General features: G+C 40.0%; 1 protein-coding gene and 1 long non-coding RNA gene across 8 annotated transcripts in view; one reads left to right on the forward strand and one right to left on the reverse strand.

Moving 5' to 3' along the window:
• LOC115336618 lies at nt 1-14,617 on the reverse strand. 2 transcript variants are annotated; one of them, XR_005931976.1, is made up of 7 exons: nt 14,513-14,617; nt 12,921-12,987; nt 9,568-9,622; nt 9,141-9,171; nt 5,786-5,862; nt 4,717-4,895; nt 1-2,373 (listed from the first exon to the last, which is right to left on the reverse strand). It is a non-coding gene; the product is annotated as an uncharacterized LOC115336618 (long non-coding RNA). The 2 variants fall into 2 exon arrangements; XR_003921849.1 differs by lacking the exon at nt 4,717-4,895.
• RAB23 (RAB23, member RAS oncogene family) overlaps nt 14,445-27,281 on the forward strand; it is a 14,908-nt gene continuing 2,071 nt past the window's right edge. The window contains exons 1-6 of one of the 6 annotated variants that reach the window (XM_030003920.2): nt 14,445-14,463; nt 16,625-16,826; nt 17,629-17,714; nt 23,293-23,449; nt 24,998-25,080; nt 26,379-26,471. In XM_030003920.2, the coding sequence (XP_029859780.1) occupies nt 16,672-16,826; nt 17,629-17,714; nt 23,293-23,449; nt 24,998-25,080; nt 26,379-26,471 (574 nt within the window). In that variant the 5' untranslated portion in view covers nt 14,445-14,463; nt 16,625-16,671. Of the gene's footprint in view, nt 14,464-14,777; nt 15,037-16,588; nt 16,827-17,628; nt 17,715-23,292; nt 23,450-24,997; nt 25,081-26,378; nt 26,472-27,281 lie in introns of those variants that run through there. The other 5 variants (XM_030003892.2, XM_030003884.2, XM_030003903.2 and 2 more) reach the window with 5 other exon arrangements.

The raw sequence follows: 27,281 nt of genomic DNA on the forward strand, positions 1-27,281 counted from the left end.
TATAAAAGCCAGCCAGATGAAGTGCTTCGTTATACATCTCTTAATTAAGCTAGTGAGAACATTTAATAGAGCCATTTTTTAATTTTCTCCTGCCACTTTACAATAAAAATGCACTCCCTAGTCTCCCAGTCACCTTTTAAAAACCTCATATAATGAGAAAGAGATATATTGGGCTCTTGATCCTTGCCATTTGGCTAGTACATTTTACTTTTATTCTTCCTCCGGAGGGGTGGAGATATACAGTATAACATTGTTAGAGTTGCCCATTTAAAAGTCTTTTCCTGAAGAACATTTTTCTGATTTTTTGAGAAGATTTTATTTATGGAGCTTAATATATCTTTGCTTTTATTACTGAAGGCTGTACTGCAGCAAAGCTCTAAAAGACAAACCTGAAAGTAGATGAGTTATCCCAACCGTTCAGACTTTCCAGACCCACATTGGCACTTACTGAATTTCATTAGCCTTTCTAGTGGGAGGAAAGCTTGAAAAGTAATCCAGTAATAAAACTAAAACCCTCAGTACACCCTGCGAGCAAGAGTGTATGGAACAGAGTGGGAAAATAATACAAGGCTTGTATTTTATTGCTGGGCCCATATGGGACAGACATCTCATGTAATGTAAGCCATGTCAGAAGAAAGGGGTTTAGCATAATAGTGGGGTCTCAAAATACAACTTGGGCTTGAAGAACAGGTTCTTTCAATTTTCTGACAGCAGAATTTACAAAGGTGAATTTGTTAATAGTGGAGATAAGCAATATCATCTGGGTGCTGTGTTCCTGTGGTTTAGGAAAAGTTAGGAAGTGCCACGCATCCCCGAATGAACCGTACTGCTAAGAGGTAGACCTGGAATTTGGATCTGGTCATACGCTCATGTACAAACCCTCACATTTTCAAGATAAAGAAATCTCATCTCTAATCTAGCAAAATAACCATATAGTTATGCTTGGCTAAATACAACTCCTAATCCAACTGACATCAGAGGAGGGACTATTTTTTTCATCCCAAATTATTTTGACATGTCAGTCAATGGTGGATTTCCATATCTTAGTTACTTACAGCTCCCTCTGAAGCTGTGGTCTGCTTGTTTAGCAGACGTACGATGCACCGTGCCAGTGGGAAGTTAACCATGAGCCGTATTCGTTTCAACAGAGCCGTTGGCAGAGAAAGTCAATCCCTCTGTTGACAGGAGCTATGGACAACCTACTTGTGTAAGGCAAGCTGCAGTGCTCTACCAGGTTACCACGCCTCGCAGTGAAAAGCTATGCAGTAATTTCCTCCTCTTTTCAGTGACATTTTAGTTGACATCAATTTTATCAATGTATATATTGACAGGTTAAGTTACATAGCTGACTCCAACAGGCATTTTGGAAAAATAACTCGTGAGCTTTCCTGAGATTTGTAGTAATCTGGCAATGCATGTGAACATCTGAAATTAATACTGAGGTAAGACCTCTTACCCTGTCTCAGCTGTAACCAGCCATACAATATAAATAAGCAATGTATGAATGTGAAGGAGCAAACAGGAAAGGTGAGTCTTTGAGCTCACGTTCAGGAGTGACTTATGGCTTCATGGCTTTCAGGCTTTCCTCCCCCCCCCCCGCCACTGTGATTTCTGATTTCTTGGACAGATAGTTCCAAAAGCACTGAAAGACCTACTTTACTCATAGACCACAAATCTTCTATATAATTCTACTTTATGAATTATTTTTATTATTTTTCTTAAATCAGCTAAATAGATATTCCCAGTCCTAGTCCAATATAAAATCTAGATGTATTGAAAACAGCCCAGCAAAAAACCCAACAAATAATACAGGTAAAAAAGGATAAAAGTCTGAGATGAAAAAATCTCTTCTGTAAATCGTTTGTGAGAAGCAAAGAGCAGGCTGCTCCCCAGGGAAGGCCAGCCAGGAGCTGGGGTGACAGCAAGGTGGCATCCTCACCAGCAAGGGGACAGTCCCACCGTGCCTGAGCAAGGAGAGCAGGGCAGGTCCGCCAAGGGTAACCAGGGTCAGTCACAGCCCAGGCAAGGCCCCGGTGACGAGGGAGGTCCGAGGTCAAGCCAGCAGGTCAGGATCAGGACCAGGCACAGGCACAGCTCCAACGTGGCTCAGGCGAGAACCACGGTCGAGGGTCTGAGCTCAAATGTAGCTCCCAGGCAAAGAAGAGACGTGCAAAAGAAGCATCTCGCAGCTCTCTGTGTCCCCAGCAGCCTGATCCCGGCTTACATGGCTGCCCCGCACCAGAGCTGGCCTCCAGCCCAGGCAGCTAGCCCCTGCCTGGGGGGCAGAGGTTGCAGAGGCTGGTGGTGCACGCGGGGCCCTGCTGCAAGGTTTCTCTTGGACCTCCATCTTTCGTCTTCCTTCTCCGCCCATGTCTGTGATAGAGGTCACAAAACAAACTTCAGTGTTTGCCTAATCTTACATATGAAACAATCCAGAGTTAGGCAGAGAGTAACGCTCCCCGGTCAGGATTCGCAGCAGCTAGCACAGTGAGGTGACTGAACCAGGCTATCACAAATGCCAAAGAAAGAGGTGTACCTAAAACATTTTCTCCTCTGTGCGTCTATTTTAATGGCTTTAGACACCAAAACTAATTCCCATTTTAAAGCGTCTTCATTTACTCAGGATTCAAAAAATCAGCTGCCTTTGGAGAAGAAGGTCTTTCACATAAAGGTCAAATTTTTGAGCACTCACCCAGGACCTGGGAAACTCTGGGTTCCAGTCATATTGCAGCTGGACAGGGTTTGAACTCACAACGTCTAACTCTCTTAACATGTTTATGAGGTTTTTTTATACCCCTTTTTGAATATCCACTACCAAGAAGGGGACAGGAAGGGAGCAGACAAAAAAAAAAGATATCTCCATAGTGACATGCCTATTTCATACCATAGACCTTGTCTTCTAATTACCTATCTACCCATATATTTTATTTCATTTCTGAGGTGATGTGTGTCCTTGGAGGGCTGTAAAATTATTTCAAAGGCTATAAAGCAGCAGTGGATTCACTGCCACCAAACTAGCCACCAGCTAAAATGCAGACGTTTGGCCTGGCTAGGCTCCATAGAAAACAACGGCCTCTGTCCTGTTTTCATGGCAATCTGACAGCAGGTCTGACAGATGTGTGCTGTCGCAGCAGGGCAGTGGGTACAGCATTCTGGATACAGCCCTTCTTTTCCTAAGCTCAGCACTAGTAATCCCCAAAATGGAAGACAATATGGTCCCACAAATGGGTGCTGGCTCCCTCACCCAGAAACTCTCTTGGATAATAGAAAGACTGGGCTGGGATGCAGCTGTCACCTGGCCACAGAGGACACTGGCCCTGGCTGCTATTCAGTGGAGGACATAAAGGGTACTGTCCCATCAGAAACAGCACCAGCTACACTCAAGTGTTTTGGGTGAAAATGAGGTCTGTGATGCCAAACTTTACCCGTCTGCCCTAGCCTATAGGATGTTGATGGTGCTCAACTAGCCCTGTATAGCTGAAACTTTGCCAGCTTCACTGGCAGCAGGCACAGCAAGGGCAAATTAGAAGCCAAGGGGCAGTGACGGGCATGGCCCCTTATACAGAATATGGTGATACAGTCAGAAGGCATATGCCAATCAGGTGACAAAGAAACAGGAAGTGTGCTAAAAACCTATATAGTACAAGGGTGAAAAGCGTGAAGAGTTAACCTTTTGCATCACAGACCACTCTTGCCATCATATTATATGAGCTGTCTGCCCCCAAGGACAGTGAGGCAAGAACAGCATGCACCATTTGCCCTAGGAGTCATCATCTGGTGAGCTTCCAACCTCACACAAAGCATGAGGCAGCATCTTGGCAGTTCTTTATACTTACTTGCCCAGTGCTTAGAGTTATAATTCGGAAAACTGAAATCTAGTTCACATTCCTCTTCTGCCTGATTGAACTCAAATCTTTTATCCCTCCAGTGTGTCCTTCCAGCATATTGGTAAAAACATTGCTGAAGTTACTTGGGCAGAGAGAGAAGGTTTCACCAAATGGCATTTTATCTCAATTAATGCATTCCCACAGCAAATTATTTCCTTATGAAAATTAATTTTTGATGAAACATATACACCAACTTCAATATACATAAATTTCCCTCCAAGCTCATTGTGTTGTGTAATCATAAACACAAAAAATCCTAAGAAATCTACAGTTACTTGATGGCAAATGTACAAAACCCAGCATTACAGAGAAGGTACAAAAGACAGGTCAGCTACCAGCACGTAGGAATCAACTTTTTTATCAAATAACTCGTATTTGTTGTTCTTTTCAGCAGTTATTTAAAACAAGCCTACAGCATTTTAAGGTATAATATACAATATGTTGAGAACAATACAAATAACTATGTAGTCATAGAAAGACTCGTAACTACTTTCATGACTGTATATTTATTAATTTTTTATTAATTTTCTATTAATATCTCACTCCTTCATAGGGAATAAGCAAATTTTAATCATTCATGATTAAAACACTAAAAAAGATCTCAGAAAACAAGTTATGTTGTTTTTACACTACAATTAACAACTTTGCATATTTCTGCATTTTGTCCGTTGTTACAATCAGCACTTTTAGTCCCAAATAAGTTAGTCTTAATTAATTGGAGGCTTAGTGAATACATACCCCAACTATCAGGCAAAGCTTTCTATAAAATTACATGCAGCCAGGATATGCTTTCTAGCTCTCCTCCCTCTGCTCTGCTCCCTAAACAAACCTGTGCCTCAGTTTTCCAGGCAGAGTATCAACAACACAAGTTCCCCCCGTGGCTTCTGAGTCCCCGCTCCAGTGGCTCCAACAAGGGAACATAATCCAGAAAGGCCACTTCATCCTCACCCCATGTTAGAGGCTCAGAAGTAACACTGCATGGCATGTGCTTTGGTCAGGCCATACAGTCTGGGTAAAGAACTGTTTAATTGTGACTTAAAGTTGTTGTCCCCACAGGAATTAACACACTTCAGCTTCAGGCTCTGCTGTTCAAACCATAAGAGTTTAAGGGAGCTTCAGAGAAAATTAGAGCTTCGTTAGAGAGCGCTGAGGCAGACCCTAGCAAGGACTTTTATACTGTCAGCCACAAGTGAAGCTGGAAGGAAGGAGGAAGTAGCCTTATATAAAAATACCGACAGTTTATTTTAACATTGTTTTTTACTGAGTAAAGTCAAAACATTTGGTACTTATTTGTCTGCACACTTAATCAAATACAAGGTTTTGTTTCATTTGCAGCAGGTTTATTCAGTTTCATTCAGTGTGAATTTAAGTAAAATTACATAGATTTCATAGCAAATTGACCTATTATCCTTGCACCAGTTTTCTTGACAATTCTGCCTGAGAGTTTTCTGATTGCTCTAATGCAAAAATCCTGCTTCACTCTTGTGGAGTGTCCTTTTTGGCATCTTCATTTATATTTAACAGTTTTCTTTGTGCTTATGTAAAGAAAAGGACAGTAAGTGGAGTTCATTTTTTTTAAAACAGATTCTGTTAAATTTTGTAAATATACTTACAAAAGTATCTAAAAATCTATCTAAACTCAGTCCTAACATACTTCAGGAAACAACTTTCTAAAATCCCACATTACCAAAACCATTAAACGACTGCAGACAATTTCTCTGGCTTAACAAAGGGGAAAATCAAACCCACATTTTTCTAAGAATCTAAGTAGAGCATTTTCATCTCTGTCAAAAGCATCCTATTTGATATGTAAAATATTTTCAACTATAAACTTGTATATTAGGACACCTTCATCTCACAGTGCTATGAAGTTTAAGACATAACTGCAGATGGAATACCTGATTAGATACTGTCTGCCATACGATCTACCAGTGGCTGGTCACAGCATCACGAATGTCTTGCAGGTCTCCTCTAACTGCAAATATCAAAAGGGTAACATGTTAATAATTGTATACTTTCATTTTGTTATTTGTTCTGCTAAAAGATAACTGTATGTCTACATAAATATATAAAGTTAATAATATAAAATACCTACAGATCTGCACTAATCTCAAAATATTTATCCACAACCTCTTTGTTACAGAGTTCAGCAATTACTTTTCTGTAGATTTTGAGTACAAGACAGATGGCATTTCACAGTAGAAACCAGATGAGATATCACATAGGCAAATTTGTAACATATGGTAAGTAAAGTCTCTTCCTGACTGTGGTAGATCATAGCAACATTTTCCCCAAATACTTGTGTTGTTTTGTAGTAGTGCAATATTTCAAAGCTTTATTCAGACAGTGATTATCAGTGTCTTGATTTTCAGAAATGTATGTCCTGAAACAAAATTGGTTTATGATAATCTCACAAAATTTAGTTTGTTTGTGGTATTTTTGCCTGAAATGGGCTAAACTTCACAAACTGAACTGGAATAACAGCACATAATGTGGCAGTCCATGTTTAAACTGCTTTCTAGCAACAAGCGTCTGCAAAGACACCCATCAGCATGCAAAATTTGTAATGTGGAGAATCAATGCTTCCAAAAATAAAGATAGAAAGATGCTGACTACTCAATACAGTGAATTGACACCTTCTATCTAACAGAGCAGGTTTAAAATAAGGTTACACCAGTCTCACATAAGACGTTAACTTACTTCAAAAATAGTTTGCACACATACGACTCATTGTACACAAAGCTGATTTCTTCCACTTCTACTAATGTGACAATTATGAATGATTCCAGCCCCTGAAAAATTTCTCAAATAATAAAAGTCTGGCAACCAGGCAAAAACATTACATGCCTAGCTACAGGGATCCACATGTGTATGTTTTTTTCTCTAATTCCTGATGCTGCAAATTTCAAATGCTATTACACTGGTAAGTACATCTTACTGACGGCCAAGATTGGGCCACAAAATAGATAAGGTCACACAAGGCATTTCTCAAATCATCTATTTCCTATAAAGCCCTCAGTGACCCAAGAGAACTTGAAAAATGTGGGGGAAGCTAAATGTTGATGAATAACAATGTATCTATGAAGAAAAGAGGCAAATTACTATCTTTGTAAAACCTGTAATTGCCTCTGAGAACAACCTCACTTAACTATAACTTATTGCATTCTGGCAATTCCAGTTCCTGAATGGCATTAGTTTATCATTATGAAGGTTTTGCACTTCATAGGAACATCATCCTCTAATTTCACGAGGATTAAAATACAGCTCTGCAGCAAGTCTGAACAGCACTTAAAAATGACAGTGGATAACAAGAAAAACTCTTCATAGTTTAGGTCTCTGGGTAGCTTTGTTTTAATTAACTGGATGTATTTTCCTAACAAGTTCTCACGACTAAAGCAATGGAAGTGTCAGCTTTCCTCTGACCTTCTTAGACTTTTTGACTTTATCCTGTTGAATAGCAAGCTAATTTCCCCACAGTAATGATTGCTGCCAATATTTCAATTTTTTTTCTATTAGTAATTTCACAGTTTTAAGAAACCAGTTAATTGGAATCTTCTTAATTTCACAGGATTATTGTCACCTTCCTGGTATCTCCTTTCTATTCTATCTGCTTAATTCTTCCCAGAAATGCTGTCAAAATGTTTACTCACAAAATACACAGAAGTAAAAAAATGTACTTTCACAAGATATTTCAGTCAACACAGGCACATGTACTGTAAGGTACATATATATATGTATGCAGGTATGTACTATACGGGTAACAGTTTTCTAGGTTACTCAGATTCTTCAGCTCCACTGATTTCCAGGCAAGCTGTAAGTCCTCAGTATACTCAAAACTCATATAGCCTCTGTTACATGGTTTTAGATGAACTCGGGTGCCTAAATGTAACACTGTGAACTTGAAACTTATTTCTATCATTCCAAATTCTGGAAATTCAGATGTAATGCTCCAATCAACAACATGCCCTGAAAATAAAGTAAAAATAAGCCGATAGTTTGCTTGACTATAGTAAGCATTGTGTTCTCCAAAATACTTCAGAAGGGTCTGTATATCCTGCCAAATTTAAATAAAGGAATGAATTACTAATAAAAAAAAATCTGACTGCCTAAGCCTTCTGATCATCGGCTACCTTCAGCAGCAAATTTTAATCAGAAGAGCGTTTGGTTTGTTTTCTTATCCCCAAATAATTTCTACTTTTAGCACTCCTCATTTTGCCCCCTGGTCACTGAAATTCTGATTTGGAGATCCATCATATGGAAGATTGATAGGCAGTATTCAGAACCTGCTTTTCCAGGGGAATATGGTGCTAATGCCATAGCAAATATTTAATTTCAAGCTCTTTATTGCTAATTTTGGGTCAGTTCCTCCCTTCTTTGCTATCTATGTCTTTGTACCTTTGTTGTCTGTCAACTATTAAATAAGCATTTTCTGTGCTACCAGGAAATACTTTCAATCAATTACCCAATTAAGGTTAATACCTTCACTTCCTTCTTGTTTGGTGGCAGATCCCTCTTTCTCAAGCAGCCATTACATTTCATTCACTGGATACATATTTAAAGTAGCAAGAGCAGGAAAAGAGAAGCAAGTCCATTACTACAAGCAACTCAGCTAGTACTGATTTATCAGTAACTCTGAATATACACAACTTTAAACATTTTCAGCATTTTCTTTGGGTAAATGCATTTCCAGATGAAGTAAGCTATAGCAAATACTAAAACTACGCATGATTCTTCAATATGTATAACTGAATTATCTAATATTTAGTGTTTCAATCCTGATGTTGTCCTCAAATATTTCCATTTCTCTTCTCTTTACATTTTTATTACTCAAAAAAACCACAGCACACAGATCAATTGTTTTGATTTTTTTCATTGGTCTCTACAGAGTTAATAGAAATAACTGTATTTAGAAATTGTGCTTTGTCATTGTATGATGCACTGTTTGTACCTGATAATTCAACAGCATCACTGAATATATTGGTTGAAATTAGCTGAAAGCACTGCTGCCAGCAACTTATCTTGTTTTATTTACTTTATTTACACCTAGGCATAGAAACTATTGCCTTCAGCATGAGAAACATCTTCAGAACTGTTGACATCTCAAGGCTCATTAGCTTCTACGCAGAGATAACATTTGGTTTGGGCATATTTAAGATTTACATAACAATGCATTAATAACTGCAGTCTTAAAACATTAGTATGCTCAGAATTACAAAAATAGCCATAAAAATACTTCAGTGCAACACATCTTACTTTCTCTGACCTTGTTGACATAGCCCCAACCCTGGGATTACAAAATGACAATGTCAGACTGTATCATACAATCACCAGTTTCAAAAAATACAAAAAGAATACACTCAAAACCTGTATTTTTATATGCTTGTGAAATATATGAAAATTAAAATTGAATATGGTATAAAAACAGAAAGTATGAAAACTAAAAATAAATGGTAATGAAAAATGGCATGGCTTCTAAGAACTTATTTTTGCCTGTTTTTTCATTTAGATGCCAAGCAAAACTGGATTATTTGTAGAATAAATTTTTAGTGCCAAAAATGCAAGCAAATATTGATTAAAAAATGGGACTTTGTATTTCACAGATAGACTTCACGTAAAAAAATACCGCATAGCTACTGACACTTTTACACTGTGGAATTCAAGTGAATGTTTTTTTTCATACCTAGATATTCCTGTGATTGGGTTGTATATTTTTTCTCCAACTTTCAGCAGAGGTTCTGTTTAAAGAAAGAAAACATAAAACTGCTTTGGGATGACACTATAGCAGATGTGACGTGTAAGCTTGGAATCTAATGAAAAGCTTGGGATTGTTTTTATTTTAGGCTACTCAGGTGATTCCTTACAGGTATTGTTTGGAAACTTAGTTCTGGTATCATAGAGAGGACAATGCATAAAATCTACAAAAATAAGTGATAACAACAGCAACAGTAGGTCATAAGAAAATGGTAGGTCAGCATTGCAAATTTGCAAGGCTCTTAGTAATGGGAGAGAGAAAAAAAAATAATAATGAAGAGTATCAGTGGCAACAGATTTGAGGCGCAAACCTTGGCTTCCAACTCAAACCTTTCAAAAAGTCCAGAAGGTTTGTGTCCATGAGTATGAGCTGCTGAATTGTGGAGAAGTGTCTCTCTTGGCAAGTGTTAACCAGCTCTCTTTGTCAAGCAGTGGAGTACAGAGAGAAAGCCTGAGACTGGGAATCACTGCAGGTCATTGCATGCCTCACTATGGCAAGGTCCACTGTCACCCCTGGAAGTTTAGGAGCTTGTGGGAACTGGTGATGTTAGTCATCCACTCAAAGCAGCGCATCACCATTCACTTGTGTCTCTGACCCTGTATGTTCTACTTCAGCTGTATGATCTTAAAGACTTATTAGCATGCAGGTCAGCTCCTAGATATTGTATATGTGCAACCACATTAAAATCCAACTTTAAAAGGATTCAAGATAGTAAACTATAAACATAGACTCATAGACTCATAGAATGGTTTGGGTTGGAAGGGACCTTAAAGATCATGTAGTTCCAACCCCCCTGCCATGGGCAGGGACACCTTCCGCTAGGCCAGGCTGCTCAAAGCCCCATCCAACCTGGCCTTGAACACTGCCAGGGATGGGGCAGCCACAACCTCTCTGGGCAACCTGTTCCACTGCCTCACCACCCCTCACAGTGAAGAACTTCGTCCTTACATCTCATCTAAACCTACCCTCTTTCAGTTTAAAGCCATTACCCCTTGTCCTATCACTACGTGCCCTTGTAAAAAGTCCCTCTCCAGCTTTCTTGTAGGCCCCCTTTAGGTACTGGCAGGCTGCTATAAGGTCTCCTCCGGAGCCTTGTCTTCTCCAGGCTGAACAACCCCATCCCTCCCAGCCTGTCTTCACAGGAGAGGTGCTCCAGCCCTCTGATCATCTTCGTGGCCCTCCTCTGGACTCACTCCAACAGGTCCGCCTCCTTCTTATGTTGGGGGCCCCAGAGCTGAACGCAAGTACTGCAGGTGGGGTCTCACCAGAGCGGAGTAGAGGGGAGAATCACCTCCCGCGACCTGCTGGTCACGCTTTCCTTTAATGCAGCCCAGGATACGGTTGGCTTTCTGGGCTTGCAAGCGCACATTGCTGGCTCCTGTTGAGCTTCTTGCCAACCAACACCCCCAAGTCTTCTCCGCAGGGCTACCCTCAATCCATTCTCTGCCCAGCCTGTATTTGTGCTTGGGATTGCCCCAACCCATGTGCAGGACCTTGCACTTGGACTTGTTAAACTTCATGAGGTTCGCACGGGCCCACTTTTCAAGTCTATCAAGGGCCCTCTGGATGGCATCCCTTCCCTCCAGCGTGTCGACCACACCACACAGCTTGGTGTCATCGGCAAACTTGCTGAGGGTGCACTCGATCCCACTGTTCATGTCACTGACAAAGATGTTGAACAGCACTGGTCCCAATACCGACCCCTGACAAACGCCGCTTGTCGCTCCTCTCCACTTGGACATGGAGCCATTGACTGCAACCCTTTGAGTGCGACCATCCAGCCAATTCCTTATCCACTGAGTGGTCCATCCATCAAATCCATGTCTCTCCAATTTAGAGAGAAGGATGTTGTGCGGGACAGTGCCAAATGCTTTGCACAAGCCCAGGTAGATGACGTCCATGGCTCTTCCCTTATCCACCAATGCTATAACCCCATCGTAGAAGCCCACCAAATTTGTCAGGCACAATTTGCCCCTTAGTGAAGCCATGTTGGCTGTCACCAATCACCTCCTTATTTTCCATGTGCCTCAGCACAGCTTCCAGAAGGATCCGCTCCATGATCTTGCTGGGCACAGAGGTGACACTGACTGGCCTATAGTTCCCTGGGTCTTCCTATTTTCCCTTTTTAAAAGTGGGGGTTATGCTTCCTTTTTTCCAGTCAGTGGGAACTTCCCTGGACTGCCACGATTTCTCAAATATGATGGGTAGTGGCTTAGCCACTTCATCTGCCAGTTCCCTCAGGACCCGTGGGTGCACCTCATCAGGTCCCACGGACTTGTGCACCTTCAAGTTGCTTAGATGGTCTCAAACCTGATCCTCTCCTACGGTGGGCAGTTCTCCATTCTCCCAGTCCCTGCCTTTGCCTTCTGTGACTTGGGCGGTGTGGCTGGAGCACTTGCTGGTGAAGACTGAAGCAAAAAAGTCGTTGAGTACCTCTGCCTTCTCCATGTCCCAGGTAACCATATCTCCCGTATATATATGGAACATATGTAAACAGAAATATTTCCATCACATTAACAAAAACATAGTGACTAGAAGTCCAGCATGCAGGATATTTTCACAGAAAACAAATTATATCAAGAAGTTGCTGTCTCTCTCTGTCTTTTTTCCCAGGATTGCACTGGCTGAAATGCACACATTCTGTGGAAAAAAACAGGGCACACAACAGACACATTAAATTGTCTCACTAAGAGATTTCAAAACATAGTTGTGATTATGGAGACAGCAAGTAGAGTGACTCTAATGGGACTCCCAAGGACTCTCAGTGGAAGATTATTTAACATTTTCATTGATTAATCAGACAATAATATTCATGTAAATCTTGCCATTAACAGATGACTTTATTAAAGGACGGCATTACTTTCCTGTTATAGATCGATTCGATTTGCCTTGCAAACAAAATAATTTCATTGTAGCTAACTGCACCATAATACATCTGGGAAAAAAAGAATATGGGCTATATGCTCACATTAAAAAAATGCCTTGGAAAGCAGTAATCACAGGACAACATACAGAAAACTGTCTGAATAGGATTCCTTGGTGAAATGGTATGGCAAAAGGGATTAGCATGACCTTTTGGGGGTCTGTAAAGGGGAACACAAAGTAGAAGGTAGGAAGTTGCCTCACCTCTGTACATCTACTACTGTAACACTAATTTGGTATAATTTACTTTCTAATTTGGTGTATCTGCTTACAACATCAAAATACTGGAAAGCATTCAAAGGAGTGTCACAGAAAGTGAACTAGATGCTGAAAAGTTAGCATTATGATAGGTGTCTTACAGGGCTTGGGATATCCAGTTTGTTGAAGAGACGTTTCACAGCTGATTTCATCAGTGCATCCTGGTACCTGCAAATGGAAAAGATATCCAAGAGTGGATGCAAGTCAATCTCCGTGAAAAGATGTACTAACATCCAGTGACTGAATTTTAATTCAGACAAACTGAAAAGAGATACAATTTTTTTAGTTGCAAACAAGTCACACTGCTGGCTGATCTCATCACGAGTCATCAAATAACATATATGCTAAAGCCTTGAAATCTGTGAATGTACCAGTTCTTCCATTCTTCTCTTTCCTTGTGTGACATGATAATAACAAGTTTCCTGAATTGCTCTCAATATACCCATAAGACATGCTGGAACGGTTTAGCCTCACCGAGTTGTTGGGGTTTCACAAAGAAGTATCTGCGCATCACCAATATGACAGACAGATCGTTCTAGCTTTACACTTCATAAAAGCATTACCCAATATATGGCATTTAAAGAACAGAAAATCAAAACCTAAGATTATTTACAGCAGTCACTAACTTACTGCCTAAATTAGGGCACTTAAGATAGGCTACATCTCCTCTAATCATATACAGCTGTGGCCACAGGCTCCCTTTCCAGTCAATGGAGGGAACTGAGGGAGCAGTTCACCTGGGCTACTTGGCAGCCATCTGAAGGTGGACCATACCATACAAATGTTTACAATATAGGTAGCAGGTAAGATGAATCTCAGCCACACACCTCTCATCTCCCATGATGAAACCTGGGATGTACAATAAGGAGCATCTGCATCTCTGACATAATTACTTTGGTATTAGGCAGGTAACAAATTTCTGTTAAGAGTTAATGGGAGGCTCTCTAATTCAAGGCCTTTTGGCACACACAAGCCCTGGCATCAGATGGAATCTGAGACTAGCAGCCGGGGTCAACATTAACAAAACGTATGCATAAATTTCAGAATAAAAACAATGCATAAAATTTAACTATTCTTTTGCGGCGTAGCTGCAAAACGCACTAAATCCAAAAGGTATTTATGTAGGCACAGGCAACACCAACTGACTCTAGAGTGAAGACGTAGCCATGGTAAACACAGGACAGGGATAAAGAGACCTCAGTTGTGCAAGGCACATTTTCAGCAACACGGACTTGGTAACACCCGAGTGTTACTCGACCACACTTGAGTAGCAGCAGTGCCGGGGGGCCACTGAGAGCAGTCACCCCAGCCAACGGGATGTGCTTTGCAATATTAAAAGAGAAAGGGATTTTAAAGCAGGGGGCATCTTTTATCGGTCTAACTAAAAAAACCCCAAGAACAGAACATCTTCAGATCTTAAGACTATCACGTCTACAATCCCGACAAAACCTATCGTATTCTGTTTCATGTGAAGTGTGGGAGCTGGCCGACCATGTGCCACGGTGATGGGCCAGGACCTGGCCCAGTCAAACCCTGGTCAAAAAAAATGGGTGCTCCCCACAGGAACGGTAGCTGCCTTCAGTGACAGCCTGAGGAAAGCCCCATGGATGGTCACACACGGTTTCGTTTTCCGTGGAAGATGAGGTGAGGAAGAAAGGGCGCCGGATAGGGAGCGAAGCAGGGAGGAACGCACCTGGGGGCCGGGAAGATCAGCCTTGCCTGGATCTTTCCTCAGGCACCCAGACAAAAACCTCTCGCACCCGGGCAGGCAGATCCCGCCCGCCGCCTCTCGGGCGGCCAACAGCCGCGAGGCCGATCCTCACGGGAGGGGCTCCCGGCCAGCCCCCAGCCCCGCGTTCGTCCAGGCCCTGAGGAGCGCCCCGGCCGCCTCCCGCCGCCGCCTGAGGGCCGGGGGGGGCCGCCGCCGCGGGGGCGGAGGCAGCGGCAGCGAGCGGGCGGGCGCCTCCCCGAGCGGCGCCCCCGGTCCTGACGGCGTTTCCGGGCGGGGGAGCCGGGATGTGCGTCCGGGTTGGGTCGGCCCCCGCGAGCGGCTTCCTCTCGCCTTCCCTCCTGCTCCCCTTCCCTGTCTCCCTCCCTCGCCGTCGCTGAGGTGGAGCCGCCGCCGTGCCCTCTGAGGGAGCGCCGCCCGCCCGCCTGCTCCTGCAAGGGGTTGGTGAGGGGGGCCGCGGGCGGGAGCCGGGGCCCCGGCGGCGGCTGGAGACGGCCCGAGGCGGGAGGGTGCTGCCGGGCCGGGCGGGCTGGCGAGGTGCGGGGCCGGGGAGGCGGCGGGGGGGCCGGGGCGGCCGGCCGAGCCTCCGCCCTCAGCGTGGCCGCGGCTGCGGCGGCCGCCGCGCAGGGCCGGGCCGGGAGGTGGCGGCGGGCAGCAGCCCCTTGCGCGGAGCCCACCGAACGGCTGGCTCCGCCGAGCGTGGGTCCTCGCTTAAAACGGCAATCCGCGCTCCGGGGGGCCGACCTAGCGGCGGTTTCAGCGATGCTTGCCGAATACCCGGCCAAAACGGCTGTGTGCGAACGTGTAACGCAGAAGGCGATCCAGCAACGAGACGTGCAGGGGGGCAGCCCCACTCTTTCAGCGCGGGCTGCGTGTGCGTGGGGACGGGCCAAGCCCTTCCAAGAGGCGTGCTTTCTCCTCCCTCGGGAGGAAACTTGCCGCTCTGCAGGCGCGAAGTGTTACCGGGCTGCTACCCCGGCGCGGCAAAACGCGGGGGAAACTTAGCTTCTGTGGGCGCCTCCCTTTCTGTCCCGGAAAAAAAACAAACCCACCGGCACTGGGATGAAAAAATCTTCACAGTAAATAAACAGTAATTAACAGTAAATAAAAACAGCCCAATAAGCTATTTTCCATTATTGCACATCGGGACTTTATATAAAAATCTCCGTGTCTGCTGTAACCGCTTGAGGTGTGAACTTTGTCCGTGTACTTCAGCAGCTTGGCTTTGCCTCTGGTTAATGTACGGTGTGCAGGGACAAAATTAAATCGGAGGGAAATCAGGTGGCTCCATTGCAGTGGCTGTGTGATGCGAGATTGTGGTCACACCTAATGTACTTATGATGTAGACTTCTTAAATGTAAATAGCTTGTGTATTGAGTACTGATGAAATAAATTATCTAAAAGTTTAAGCATTTTTTAAAAGCGTTTTAAGGCAGTTGGATTATTCAATCTCTTCTTCAAAAAATCCCTGACTTTTGGAAAATGCCTTATCTTCAGAATTACCCAATAATATTTATACCTTTAGTGTTTTGATTCACATGCCAAAAATTAAATTAATAGGAGCGCACAAATTTATTTGATTATGATTTTTATCAACTTAGACAAATTTAGGCAAGTTCATAAGAACTCAAGTAAGGGATATAATCACAGAATGATACAGGTTTATGTCTTCAAAGCATCAGTGTTGGTGCCAGGCGACAATATCTGAACTGGGTATAAGAGAACAGTGGCCAAAGTTAGAAGTTGCTGTACTTCAGACTCATGCTACGTGCTAGGTTGATCAGTTGAGCATCTTGTATGTGTTAGCAGTGGAGCATCAGGAACGTAATTAACACATGACGATACATTCATACGGTGGAAGGGCATTTTCTGTGAACAGCTATATTGATTTCCAATTAGTGAGTGGCAAATCAAAGTACAGACTGGCTAAATAACTTGCCTGAGGTCACTTCAGCAGTCTGTGGCAGAGCTGAAAACAAATTATACAATCTTTTTGAATCCTAACGTGTGATCATATTTTCTCTTGCTTTCTATTCACAGCATTTTTATGAACATAGCTATTTACTTTGTTTACAGAATCAGTAGTTTCCTGAATAAGCTAGAGAGTCACTTGGGCTGCAGAGATGTTGGAAGAAGATATGGAGGTGGCCATCAAGGTGGTGGTAGTAGGAAATGGAGCGGTTGGAAAGTCCAGTATGATTCAGCGATATTGCAAGGGGATTTTTACAAAAGACTACAAGAAAACTATTGGTGTAGATTTCCTGGAAAGACAAATCCAGTATGTATTAAACAGATGCCATACTATTGATTTTTACCTTTCCTTCTATTTCTTTGTTCTCTTGTAATCCTAAGATTTACAAAGGCTTGAAACAAGGCCTGCTGTCTCCAAAGCACAGTAAAGGGAGTTGTTTTCTCTCATGCACAAAGGGCTGAAATTATATTACTCTATTTTCTGTACAAGATTTAGAATTATAAATCAAAGCAAAATAAAATTTGGAACCTCTGTTGTACTAAGCTTTTTGACAAGTTTCCTTTGTATTTTACCACCTGTTGATTTTTTTTTTTTTTTAATTTCTTGTGGAGGAAGTGGAAGTGCTTGTGCTAAAATGATTACACACATTTATTAGCCAATATAGATTAAAATGCCTGTGGCAAAAATAATTAAATATGCTATAGATCCAGTCTCTTTACGTAATATAAGCAGATAATACCCAATTATGTTTGATAATGAAAAGTAAGAAAATTCCGTAAATTTTGTAAGCTGATTAAAAAGACAAAAGGACCATTATTCAGGCACCTAAATTTTTACTCATAGAGGGAAATGTAGAGGAAGAGGAGGAAAGGAGGAGGAAAATGTAATATGGATTGTCAGGAAAGAGCATGTAATGTAATTGAGGGACTACTGCCATGACAAGTTACAGAGGTGAACTGTCATCAATATTAAGTTACATTATATTTAAATGAAGTTAAATTTGAACTGAATTACTCTTATATTTTAGACATAGAAATATTTCCATGTCAGTTGTTCTGAATTGCTCTTGTTCATTGTATTGATTACAAAACCGTATCGTTTATTTCAGAGTTAATGATGAAGATGTCAGGCTAATGTTATGGGACACTGCGGGTCAAGAAGAATTTGATGCTATAACTAAGGCCTACTATAGAGGTGAAAATACCATATTTGTTATTTGGCAGTTGGGGTTTTTGTGGGTTTTGGGGGTTTTTTTTTGGTCTGCACCTCTCTAAGATATTTTCCTATCTCTGTATTAAGAATTTTAGTTATTTCATGTGCGTGCAAGGCATTTTTAGTTCATCTTTTTCAGTTCTTAAATATTTTTCCCCTTCGTGTAAGATCCTTGCCTTAGTTAAGTGTCACTTTGTGCAGGATGCTCAGTCGTGCCCTTTTAAAAACGTAGAACAAAATGAGACAAATATCTGCACAGAAACTGCACAGAGTGTAGCCATTCAGACAATCAAATGCAAAATTATATTTTTCCCTCTAAAAGTGTTTTCTTACTTCTGTAAGACACACATTTGTAAGTGTTCCAAAAACGACGGCTGAGGCACTTAGAAATTAATCCAAGGGAAAAAAAATCCACCAGTCATCCTAGAAAGATAGTTTACTAGGCACAACAGTTCTCCTGCTGGTACAGACTGCCTTGAACACATTAACACAACAGAGTAATAAGGAAAGCCTATTTACTTAATAAACTAGAAACTATATTATTCAGTCATATACAGGTAGGTTATCTATTTAGCCAGTTACAAGTTGCATACTTAGACTTTCTTTGCATCTAATTTAACAATGGTTGTGAAAATCTTTCCTTTTTGTTTTTTAACACGAGAGATATGAATGACTTGGGAAAGAGTCCGTCATTCAGTTCTTGTCAAACTAATTACCTGATGGCTGGGAAAAATATATCACTGTGGTATAAAATCTTAGAAAAAATACCTCATTTAGAGAAAAAAAAAATGGTTATGCTGTGCTGTTTCAGGCTGGTATAGTCCTCTGACCTTTCTATATTTCATGATCGTTTTGGCAACTAATAGGGTTGTGGGTTTTTGTATTATTTCTGGTTGTCACTCGTAATTGATGATTACCATTTCTTCGGGGAAAGGTCTTTCTTTTCGTATTTCTTTTTATCCTTATGTGGAAGTAGATCATTCTGTTATTTTACAGCTGACAACTTGAGCATATGAATTTTAGAAAGTAGTACTTGATTCTCTTGGAGCTTCCTTTTTACTCTCCTGGCCTTCAGTTCTCGTGTGCTTTGCTCTCCTCAGTTGTTCCAAGCCAAAGTCTTTCTCTCCTAATTACTGGGACTGATATGCTAAAATATGGAGTCTTCAGAGGAACTTTAAAGTACACTTACTGGCCTCACTTACCACGTATCTTGAGTATCTTGAAATCTTGCTCGTGACTTGTGCCCAGCATAGTGCAGTTAGATCTCTGCCTTCAAGATCTTTATACTGAAGAGGCTGCTGTGAAACAGGACATAGTCATCCTGTGGATACATATTGTAGGCAGCATGATGGATATATTAACAGTTCAAGCTATTGGATACAGTGACTGTTCTGCACCAGACTTTGGCTCACGAAGGACAAGGGAAATTATAAAAGCCTGGAATGCAGTTTTGGTTTAGCACCAGGTCTTGCAAGCACAATATTATAGAAGCAAAAGGTCAAGCTTGCTTTGGAAACGTAAGGATTTCATTGCCAATTATTGCTGGTAAGGGGAGGATGCCTCTAAGTTAGGTAAGATAGATCCTGGCTGTTACTTCAGTGTCTGCCTCTCCCATAGGTCACTGTCCCACTGTCATTACACTAGGGCTTACGTACTCTCCTGGAACCTTGTGCATTGTCAGTTCTTCAGGGATCAGCTGCTCATCCGTGGTCACACAATGAATGCTTCAGAGCCTGTTTCTGAGCCCTTCTTGTCCAGGGACCAAATTCATTCAGCCTTGCAGAAAAACAAAATTGTAGCTGACAGTGGATATGTCAATGTGGTTTTCTGTGTACAGGTGAATATGTGCAGCTGGTGTAGCTGCATGCCCATGATCATACAACGCAAGGAGTCCAGCAGCCTAAATTCAAAGAGTTGAAGGAAGCTCTGTATGTATTTAATAATTTCTTTTTATATATTGTATCATGCATCTTACCAGTTTCTGTCCGATGGAAGTCACGCACTTTCTAATTGGCTAGGTATGTCATTTATATGCTAAGCACACACACAAGTGGCTGTCATTAGCAGCACCATGTGTACTGTCTATGTTAGAGATGTTTCTCAAAGCAGTTATTTGACCACTTTGTGCGTGCATCCTCTTCCATCCACTACCACTGGTATCTTGAGTAGACCCTTGTTAGGTTTTTGATGGAAAACAGTCATCTTGTTCATTAGTCTGTTATTCAGTTGCTGATTAGTCAGATTCTCAGGTTTCTCATTTTGTTGCACAATAGTTAGACTTTGTATTTCTCAAGCCTTCATAGCATTGCTGTAGCTTGCACCTGTCAACCACTTTTGGCTGTAGTAACTATGATAATGGGAGGGCTGCAAGGCTGTTCTGGTCCAATCTGGAGCAAGGCAGCCCTCTTTTGGGTACCGTTAGTGAGACCTTAAACCCTGCTAAGCCTGTTAGCGACAGCCAGGATCTGCAGCACTTAGAACATCAACAGTAAACAAGAACTTCTGGATGATGATATCATTTGACCTTGCATTTTATCTCGGTTTAAGATTGAAGGAAACACCATCAATTTTATAGTGAATGTGTGTTTTCTGTCATAGCCTGAAAAAGCTGAGGCAAAGGACAGAAGACTGAAACGAATAGGTGCCAAGTATAAAGCCCTGTATGAGTCCACTCATGGCAGGGAATTTCCTTACACATTTTTCTATTACGTAGGCTTTGTACCATTACAAAAGGAGAAAATATGGTTACGGAGTCTATGAGGATGGGATAGTCTGCTGAGGATCTTGGAGACCTACACAGCTGACAAGTTCATACTCTACTTGAATCAAGTAGAGATGCTAGCACTACTCTTTTATTTTTTTTCTGAATTAGTCTAGGTATGAATATCATACCAGTGATTATGCAGCCAGTTGGAACCTTTTTAAAATAAAGATATAGAGGTTATCAGAGCAGTAATTGCACACAAAAAATCCAATGTCCTTTTCTTCAGTACTTTAAAGTAGCTTTATGAAACAGCTTCTTAAAAAAGAACTTTGATTTAAAATACTCATCAAGAACATCCTGGTTTTAGCTGTTATGCTCCTGTCGGACACTATCCTGTGGCTTTGCTCCTGGTGTCTGTTGTTGTACACAATGTGTTGTATGACAGACTCCATTTGCAGTGGATGAGTGAGATAGTAATGTTATTGACTCTCTTGAATACTGTCAGTTGTCACTGCATACAGAAAGGTGTTTCAATGCCTAAATCCTGGCTTTTGTCTTTTTTCTTTTTTTTTTTTTTTTCTTTTTCTCCTTAGAGCCCCTACATGGACATTATAATTTCTTAAACTTGTTTATGTTCTCAATAAAAATATTGAGTATTTAGCAATATTCTTAGAAGACTAAAAGAACTTACCTAGTAAGATCTCTGCCCTGCAGCATTTTCTGGTGAACTCTGTTGCGATACTAACTTCTGCACTATACTGAAGCATACTTTCAGAAAGATCACATTTGATATTGTTTTGATTTGAGCATGAGAAGAATACTGCTTTTGTTGTTCTCTTCTTAAATAAGCATTTTGCAGGGTTATTGGATTAGTTAGTAAATGCTGACATTTCTTACAATCCAGTGATCAAAACCTTCAGCAGACGTTTGGAAATACACAATTATGTATAGAATATATGTATAGAATTTGTCATTGTTGATACACAGGTATATCTTTTGATGAGGAAAGACACTTTCACTTACTGTGGTTTGTTAATTTCCTGGTAAGAACCTTTAAATGTCAGAATCTTGAAGGTCCCCAAAAATATTTTAGTCTGATTCCTAATTAGAGCCTATTACACAATTCTCTTTAAAAAGCAACGTGGCCATGCTGAGTTACTTTTACTGTCCCTGTCCACTGCATTCTATATGTATTATATCTAAATTGAGTAAGGAGGTCTGATGTTGTAAGTCACCCCCTTCTTAACTGCCACATGCTAGGACTTTTCCCTCTAAACTTAACTATTACCAAGTTATCTCTGTGTTTTAGCATTCAGAATGAATGGGTGGAAGGAGAGAGCTGAAGTGAAAGTGCCGTAGGGTGGAGACTTCACAATGAATTTCTTAGTCTTAAAACTGAATAAGGTGATGTTTACAGATGGTGAGAGTCTTTTAATGAATATTCTCATCTTCAGTAGAGAAAAGAACTTGAGAGGCTTTATTAAGCTAGACTGCAAGACAGTAGGTTAAATTCAGCATTGACAAATGCAAAGTAACCTGCTCTGGAAAGAATAATTAATTTTACACCTATCTGTCTCACAGGATTCTCAGTGGAATTGCATCAGAAGAATCGCATATGTTAGAATATGGTTTGGACATTAGGGAAAACAAACAAAATTTTAGAACGCAAGTAACAGGGAAAATTATGGAAGACTACGTTGCTACTGTTTTATTGGTAGAGCTCGATTTGAAATTCTGAGGGCAGTTCTTACTATTCTGTATAAAACCATACCAGAAGGGTCTTAATGGCATGTGAAAGAATGTTAAAGAGCGTAGGGAAACTTTATAAACATAGACTGAACTTGGCTTTGAAAAGATAAATAAAAGAACTCGAGTGCTTTGTGTCAAAGAAGTACAAACAGAATATCAGAATGGGAGATACTTGGTGAAACTCAGAAATAAAAGAAAATTCATACTGATGAAATAATTTTCATGCTATATGTAATTAGATTGGGATATTTGCCACAAGATAACACTGGAGTCTCAAAGATATTAGCTATCTATTCCTTTTAGACTCTTACTAAATACCAAGTATATTAAAGGCATATAAATAATAAAGTGTTTCTCCATGTGTTTATGTGCAAAGAAAAGTAGTTTATTGAGGATAACAAAGGGCTATTGGACAGTCAAAAGACCACTCACTAATTTTTTGAGTGTAGAAGTACCTTCTCAGTATCCATGGGTTTTAACTATTGTTTGCTAAGGCTGTTACAAAACCATAACAAAAATGGTACAAGACTTTTGTGTAATTTATCATAGTGCTGTGATAGAATGAGTATTAATTAGAAATACACTTATTTTCTCCAAAAAGCTACTAAACAATTTACTTAAAATAATCACAACTTTCTCTGAAAACTCTTTAGTTTTCTGCTTTTCAAAATCCAAATTACTGTAGCACAAAGAATAATGTGAAGTGTGCTTTACAGATACTGCGTATGGAAAAATATTTGCCTTCTGGCCTCTGTTAAGCTGTCTGGAAAACAATGAGCAATAAGCAACCTCCCTTTGCCTTTCTCCAGCCTTTCCACGCGCTCCTATTCCTTTCTCCTGCATACATGCACCATGCTGGAAATAGCTTAAAAGGTAACAGACCCATAGCCATCATGAGGAATGGGTATAATGCTCAAATGGCAATCTATTTTCATTTGGGGAATTTATGACCATGGGTTTGACACAAGCTGGTGGTAGAAGTGCACTTTTATGGGAGAAACTTGAAAAATCCCTCATGTTCGAACTATATATGAATCTTCTTTTTTTTATATGTTTGCTGGTTGATTTGTGTTTATTTGTATTTGTAATTGATTTGTGTATTTTTAGGAGCCCAGGCTTGTGTTCTTGTGTTTTCTACAACTGACAGAGAGTCCTTCAAAGCAATCCCTACCTGGAAGGAGAAAGTCATGACTGAAGTTGGAGACATTCCCACAGTTCTAGTGCAGAATAAGATTGATCTTCTTGATGACTCTTGTATAAAGAAGTAGGAGTTTTATCTTACTGTTTTTAAAGAACAATATATGTCCCCTGCATACACGCGTTTTAAAAAAAATAATCTATGGGAGTTCTGGTGAAGACTTAAGATACCTAGGTTGTCAAACCTATGCCCTGCATCAAAACATGCCCTAGAAGCACAGGTGACAGCTATTGCTGCATGAGTGTTGTTACTTGGGCAGATGTGCTTGCCAAGCTAGGAGCTTTCTGTTCGCTTCACGCCTTCTTCTGAAGTGTCAGCCAAAAAGATAGAGGAGTAGCATGAAGAGTTTGGTCGTGCCATGATACGATTCTCTCTTTTTTTTTTTTTTTTTTTTTTTTTTAAATCAGAAATTCTAAAACTCTACATTTTCTCTCCTGTTAAAATTTACAGTTATCGTTAAACTGTGCTGTGCACCACTGAAGTTACATTATTCAGTTTGGCTAGTGAATGCTTGCTGAAATGATGAAGAAGTATAAACAGGTTGTTTGAAAAAGTGTCTTTAATGTTCTTTGCTTTGCTTTTCTTTAATTTTTTCTATTGCTCATTTTTATCAAAACATTGTAACTCTCTAGAAGTACGTATCTGTTAATATTCTCAAACTGCATGGTGCTGATCTTTCTTCACTATATTTTTCTTTACAGATTTTACTGTCGGTTCGTTCTGCCTTTGTATATATGACCAATTTCATTCTTGCCATAAAATCAGCTTAACAAATGCTAACTTTTATTTACCACAGCATATCATGTAGAAAATACTGCATGATGAAGTTGATCATTCTCCACTTCTTTATTTCTACCATCTTCCTGAGAGATTTAAACTATTGTTTCTTTTTGTTGTTTCCTGCACTGGCTTTCTTTGTTCTCTGTTTGCTGTCACTGATGGCATAAATCAGCTTCTACTCCCTCTGCAAAGAATATGGAGGATTTTTCAAAGGAAAAGCAAAATTGCATTTGAACTCCTCCTTTCTTCATGGTATGCCACTTAGGTTTTGCTCTCCGAATACTCCATTTGCCTCAGTAACTTCATCTCTCTGATGATGTGATTTGCCTTGGTGAGATTTTCATACGTTTCATCAGCTTTTCCTTAAAATTTAGCCCAAGTTCTCTTTCACATCACAGAAAAAATTAATTCTTGATTTCACCTGTGCAGTCATCTGATTTGCATAGTCTACTGCTTCATTAAAATATACTTAAGGATTATTTTTTATTGTTGTTTTGACTTTGCAGTGGTAATTGTTCTGATTCCAGTGCTGTTAATTACAGCCTCCTCTTTTTTGGTTTCACTGACGCCTGTTCTTCGAACCCTTGGGAAATTTTAATTAATGAAGTCAATAAGTACTGAAAAGCAATTACTTTTGGTCATAAAGAAACTGCATTTAAATACCTTCTTGTCATAGTGGAGGTATTGTAAAGAAATTAAGGATCAGGTACTTTTTGACTGAGTTTCTTAACCCACCTTGCCATGTGTAACTTACCACAAAGCATTTTGTCTGTAAGAATATATGCTGACAACTAATACAAATCAGTATTTACAAAGTCGTCTTCTGTTGTGCAGTGAAGAGGCAGAAGCACTGGCAAAAAAGCTAAAATTAAGGTTCTACCGAGCATCGGTGAAGGAAGACCTAAACGTAACAGAAGGTACGAGATGCAGCAGAGTAGGTGTCTGTCCTGCCCTCTGCTGTGTAGTACTGTACATCTCTCTAGTTTGGAGCTGATCTCTTACTTCCCGTGTTGTTGCATGTTGTGGGCAATCCTTTTTATATTTCTTAGCAAGACACTTTAAACATAGCTAGAATTACTTGATATCAACGTTTTAGGCCCATTTCTTTGTGCACATGTTTCCTTTCTCTTCCACAAACAGTGCATAGCTTCAGTATTTAGAAGTGCCAGTGTGTTAAGGCTGCTTAGTCCTAACGACTGTAGGTAAGCACTGAGCTTTTAAAAAAATTGTATGTAGAAGTTCAATTATTACAAAATACAAATTGTGGAACATATTATTTTGTAATTCTTAATAGTTAATAAATAATTTATATAAACAATTATTTCATAGTTTAGTTATATTTAAATAAAGTACATTAAAAGATTGGGTCTCTTGCAGCCTTTTGTCTACTGGTGATATTTTACTAGTTCCCAGGTACCACTTTTTAATGTATATATTTAATTTCATAAGAGTCCTGTTATAAAAATCAGTCACTATCTTTTGTGGGGTGGGTTTGAATAGTCATGAATTATAGCCTCTGATAACTTTTTGTTTGTTTGTTTCATCAGGCAAACTTAATAGTAAACTAATTGTTTCTTCTCTGTTAACATCATTCACCTTGGGAAAAAAAATCTGCAAGAGAAAATGTGTAAACATGATACAGAAACATTTTACGAGTTATTAATTACAAGTGTAAATAATCATAACACATCTAGGTTCTCAAAATTCTCCTATTGTTGAATATTTTTTCAGAATCCTAGGTGGTCTTTTTATACACCAGTAAAATGATGGTAGCATTAATTAATTAGAAAAATGTTGCTGCCAAGTTTTATTAATAGACTTACTTTACATGACTGCTATTATTCTATGGCTTCTTGCAAAAAATACATATATTAAATTCCTACATAACTTTAAAAAGTTCCAAGTTGCATGGATTGGAACATTTGGCAATTATGTATGTGCCAGCTTTATTACAGGAGTGTTAAGATGTTTCTGTCTGCTGCGGAAGTCTTTCAGTACTGTGGACTGTAAGACCTGGGTAGACACTGGACTAATCTGGATTCTGCTCAGGTACACAGGCCTGCTGAGAGAGAATCACTTACCAGATCATGCTAAACCTGTGGTGTCGAATGCACTTTTGTCACCATGCAGAATTTCAATACAAAGGTATTACTATTGATATGAAGATTATTTTTAAGCATACTCTGATGTACCTTTTTTCTTTTTAACATTCCAGTTTTTAAGTATTTGGCTGATAAATATCTTCAAAGGCTCAAGCAACAAACAGCTGAAGATCCAGAACTAGTACACACAAGCAGTAACAAGATTGGTATGTATACTGTAATAAAAAAAATAGAAACAGTATTTTGTGCTGTCAAAGCTTATGGTCTCATCTGTTTCCTTGTGGAGTTAGTACAAGGTGAATCAGGGTCTAATTATTACCTTCCTATTTTAGGATATTGTCTCCTTTCCTTCTGTAAAATAACTTTGTGATTCTCTGAAGTTACTAGACTCTCAAACTGATTTACTAAAGTTTCTAGCTAATGTTTGGCAAGTGCCTTTTTATTAAATTTGTTTAAACAAACATTGTGTAAGGACTTGAGAAAGGATGTTTGTTGGGTTTTTTAATGTAATTAGTATTAGTGTTACTCATCTTGGTGCGGATTTACAAGAGACTTACCGTGAAAGAATCTGGCATGTAATGAGAAGGTCTTTGTAAACTGCCTTTTGTAAGGGAACACTGAACTTGTGTAGTCCTTCTTTAAAGCACTTCTGAGTCAGTTCATTTATTTTCCTTAAAGCACTCCCTTTTTATTCAGGCTTTTTCCTTTATCTCAGCAAAGTTTCTAACTTTAAGATTGTCATGTTTTTCTTTTATTATATTACTCAAGTAACCATAACTTTGTTACCATGCAATTAGTAGCATACACATACGCAGGTGAGTGCATGTGCTGCTCTTCAATTACACAGATGTATACCAGCTTTAAATACTGCTGGGCTAGTAATTGCAACTGGCTCTACTTCAAATGTAGCTGCAAAATTGACCCAGAAATAGATAAAGCCTTTAAAAACTAAAATATGCATTTGAGGTGCACTACTATGCCTTAGTAAGTGTTGCATCTTAAGTGTTAATGTATTA

The sequence above is a fragment of the Aquila chrysaetos genome, chromosome 2 (genome assembly GCF_900496995.4).
Source record: "Aquila chrysaetos chrysaetos chromosome 2, bAquChr1.4, whole genome shotgun sequence".
In the NCBI taxonomy this organism is placed as follows: domain Eukaryota; kingdom Metazoa; phylum Chordata; class Aves; order Accipitriformes; family Accipitridae; genus Aquila; species Aquila chrysaetos.